Consider the following 3864-nt stretch of genomic DNA (forward strand, 5'->3'; position numbering starts at 1 on the left):
ATTTAAATTCTTGTCTGTGAGCATATAACCTGTACGTCATTCTTTCCCCCACCAGAAGACCATACAATGCATTTGATTTGACTTTTTCAAGTAGGGAATTATTTTGAAATTTTTGAGCTAAGAACTGAAGATTAGAACTTTTAGATTTATAAGGAATAGGGTCATTAGGATGTTTATGAAAAGCAGAAATAGATATTTTCATAGAACCTGACTAGGAACAGTGGCCAGGAAAAAAATGATATTTTAGGGTATTAGTAACTGATACTACCTCAGGGTGGTGAGGGCCATAGAGAATGAAGGGAGGGAGGAATTTCTGTTGTTGTGGGTGTCTTTGAAGTTTCCTCATTGTCTCTTGCTGCTGCTGGCTGCTTTCAACTAGTCATTCTCTTATCATCCCTGCTCATCCACCTCCCTGGGTCCTAAAATGGCAATATATCAGATGGCAAATGATAGTTTGATTTTAGGCATATATACATTTTTTAACCTCTTAATTAAATTTTATTTTTTTTTCAGTGTTCTAAGGTTCATTGTTTATGCACCACACCCAGTGCTCCCTGCAATTTGTGCCCTCCTTAATACCCACCACCAGGCTCACCCTTTCTCCCCAACTCCTCCCCTCCCCAAATCCTCAGTTTGTTTCTCAGAATCCCCGGTATCTCATGCTTTATCTCCCCCTCTGATTTATGGTACCATTTCACTTTTCCTTTCCTTCGCCTAATGTTCTCCATGTCATTCCTTATGTTCCACAAGTAAGTGAAACCATATGATAATTGACTTTCTCTGCTTGACTTATTTCGCTCAGCATAATCTCCTCCACTCCCATTCATGTTGATAAAAAAGTTGGGTATTCATCCTTTCTGATGGCTGGGTGATATTCCATGGTACATATCTTTATGACAGTAAGGTTACTGATACTATTAAAAAAAGTTTATCTAACTTTTCCAAATATTGCTGGCTATTAGAAACTTGAATATTATAATTTATATTAGTGGAATATAATTCATTCCAGATAGTTGACTATATTAGCTAGCTCAGTCATTAGGAAATGGGCACATGTGCCAAAGCTGATTGCACACCAAGATGCAGGTGGTCCCAGTGTACCCAAGGTGACACCCACTTTCTCTTTGGCATCATTCTTCAGCAGTTAGAGTGGAATATCATGATTCTCACTAAAGTCTTCTCTGATGGGTCTGGCTTGGAGGTAGGTAGTTGACAGGGTCTTGGAAAGCCAAGGGTAGTGTACTGGGTGGTGTGTACTTTTCTGTGAGGGTGGAGGAGTAATGGTCTAGAAAAGCTGTTATGCGTGAGGGGTCTCCTATACCACTTTCACCTCTGAGGGATATGGAACAATGAGTAGCCTTTACCTGGTGAGTTGCTAGAGAAATGGAGTCCTTCATGGAGAGACAGGAGAAGGAGGCAGGGTCCAGAGAGGCTGTTTGTATGTGACTGCTCAGAGAGAAGTGAGCCTCAGCTGGGTCTCAGCAACACAGGCTGCCGAGGGTGAGGAAATAGGGTTCTCAAGGCAGTCACCAGGAGTCTGGGCTCCTAAGCTCTTTGGGCATCAGGTGGCAGTGAAAATACCAAACTGGCAAGTCTATTGTAAGAATCAGCTGCAGTTGCCCACCTGGACATATCCTTTGTTTTGAAATTGTTATTTTCCAGCCCTGCATCATAATGTAAGCGTTGATTCCCTAAGTGAACCTGATCTCATCTATAGGAAAAGAAGAGTCTTGGCTTCTGCCTTTTCCCTTTATTGCCACTCTCTATTATACCTCTGCTTAAAAAAAGATGTCAGTGATTTGGCACCCCATTGTTAAACTGTTGCCATCTCTCTCTTTTCTTTTTTTTTTGTTCCAGGTTCATAATTTATTGTACAAATTGAGTATCACATGATGGGTTGATATTAGCTTCTCCAGGCATGGGAACTTAATAGATGAGGTACAGGTTAAAATCCGTTTATGTTGCTCTCACAAGTGGTGTTTTTTAAGACCTTAACTTGAAGTATAAGACTATCAAAGCAATGCCTCCTTTTGTGGCCAGTACACGATTCATTCTACTTTTAAGAGTATAAGAGTAGAAATATTTTTTGATAGCTGTGAAATGGAATTGGGCATTAGCTTCTGGAACTGCCATGATTTCAGTCTTGCAAAAGGCACCAGTCCCTCTGGTTAGTGAACTGTTGCCAACTCTTAGTATAGGAAAGCATTGTGGACAACTCCCAAGGCTCCAAGTACTTGATAAAACCTTAACATCACTTAGTGATGCTTATCAACCACTAATATTAATGGGTAACGGTGAAAACCACAGATGTCTTCTGAGAACTGACAGCATAAAATTAATTGAGTCTGAGCCATCTTTTTTTGTTAGGAAATGTCATAAAATTATGGAAGTAAACTAGAAGTAAACTAGTGTGTTTTCTAATGTTTTAACTTGTGAAAAATTTTCTGTACTTTTTAGTACTAAGTTATCATGTCTACCTGTTTTACAGTAATAACATCTAACATAATTGGTCAAACTCTATCTGAGGAAAATAAAGCATCAGAAAAATTTCAAGAACTTTAACACATTTTTAATTTATTTATTTTTTATTTTTTTAAAAGATTTTTATCTGTTTATTTGAGAGAGAGAGAGAGAGAGTGCAAGTAGGGGGAGGGGCAGGGGGAGAGAGACAAGAGACTCTTCACTGAGTGGGGAGCAACATGGGGCTGGATCTCAGTACCCTGAGATCATGACCTGAGCTGAAGTCAGATGCTTGAACAACTGAGCCACCCAGGTGCCCTCAATTTTTTTTACATTTCATTTTTTTTTCAATTGAAGTATAGGTGACACACATTTAAAACTTCATTTATAAATGTTTTTATCAGGTGGTTATAATATTGCTAATCAGGTTGCAGTGAATATGATAGATTTTTTTGGATTGTGTAGGCACCAACCATTAAAGATTATGAAGGTTAATACTACAGTCTCATCAGACATACACAGTGGGCCTCAGATCACTATTCTGGAGGGAGCTGAGAGAAGAAGTTTGTATTATATGTTCCCCATGAACTCAGTAAACACTCATGGCCACTTTTTGGTTTTGGTTTTTAATTGGAGGCAGAGTGTTTTGCTAACCAGCTTTGGGTTGTTTAGAATCAAACTCCATGTCTGAATACCTAGCAGTAAATATTGTATTCTCAGAACTTTTCTGTTTAGGGGCATCTGGGTGGTTCAATCTATTCAGTGTCTGACTCTTGATTTTGGCTCAGGTCGTGATCTCAGGGTTGTGAGACTGAGCTGTTGGGCTCTGTGCTGGGCGTGGAGCCTGATTAAGATTCTCTCTCCTTCATCCTCTACACCTCACCCTGCCCCCCCTTAAATTTTTTTTCCTTTTTAAATTTAACAAATATTTACTGAGCACTTATTACACGCAAAGATTGACATTATGTCCTGGAAATATGTATAGGGTACAGATCTATCCTTTGAGGAACTTAGCATTTGGTGGGAGATATACATGCATTTTCAAATTTCAAATTGGTTCTTAACAGCATCCATATGTATGTGTATACATACACATATATAATGGTAAAAATAATAGATTTTAAAAATAGCTAATACCAGAATTATATTTAAGAGGGTGATTATTTTCCCCAAAGAGGAATTTACTGATCTCCTTCTGGAGGCATATAAGCCTGTATTTTCAGAGCTGAATGAAAGAAGCTAGGGGTCCCATTGTTCACAGTGCAGAGTTCCACTTTTTTCCTCTATTTTAATTATATTTCAAGATAGATTTACCTGGAGTACAGAGCTCCTCCTGCTCAGCCTCTCCAGAAATAAACCTACCTGCTGGAGGGAGGAGACCTGGGCCTCTACTTTTGATGCAGG

The 3864-nt window shown here is 39.0% G+C and overlaps 1 protein-coding gene across 1 annotated transcript; it reads right to left on the reverse strand.

Moving 5' to 3' along the window:
• Nucleotides 1–1983: 1983 nt before the first annotated feature.
• LOC122894097 (ATP synthase membrane subunit K, mitochondrial-like) lies at nucleotides 1984–2133 on the reverse strand. Its single transcript, XM_044231465.1, has one exon. The coding sequence runs from the start codon at nucleotides 2131–2133 to the stop codon at nucleotides 1984–1986; it is 150 nt and encodes a 49-aa protein (XP_044087400.1).
• Between the last annotated feature and the right edge of the window lie 1731 nt (nucleotides 2134–3864).

This window comes from Neovison vison, chromosome 13, assembly GCF_020171115.1.
Source record: "Neovison vison isolate M4711 chromosome 13, ASM_NN_V1, whole genome shotgun sequence".
Lineage (NCBI taxonomy): Eukaryota > Metazoa > Chordata > Mammalia > Carnivora > Mustelidae > Neogale > Neogale vison.

Bases quoted from the DNA above. Each gene is read 5' to 3' on its own strand.
- LOC122894097 (XM_044231465.1), bottom strand. From the start codon at position 2,133: ATGGCAGTTCCAGAAGCTAATGCCCAATTCCATTTCACAGCTATCAAA.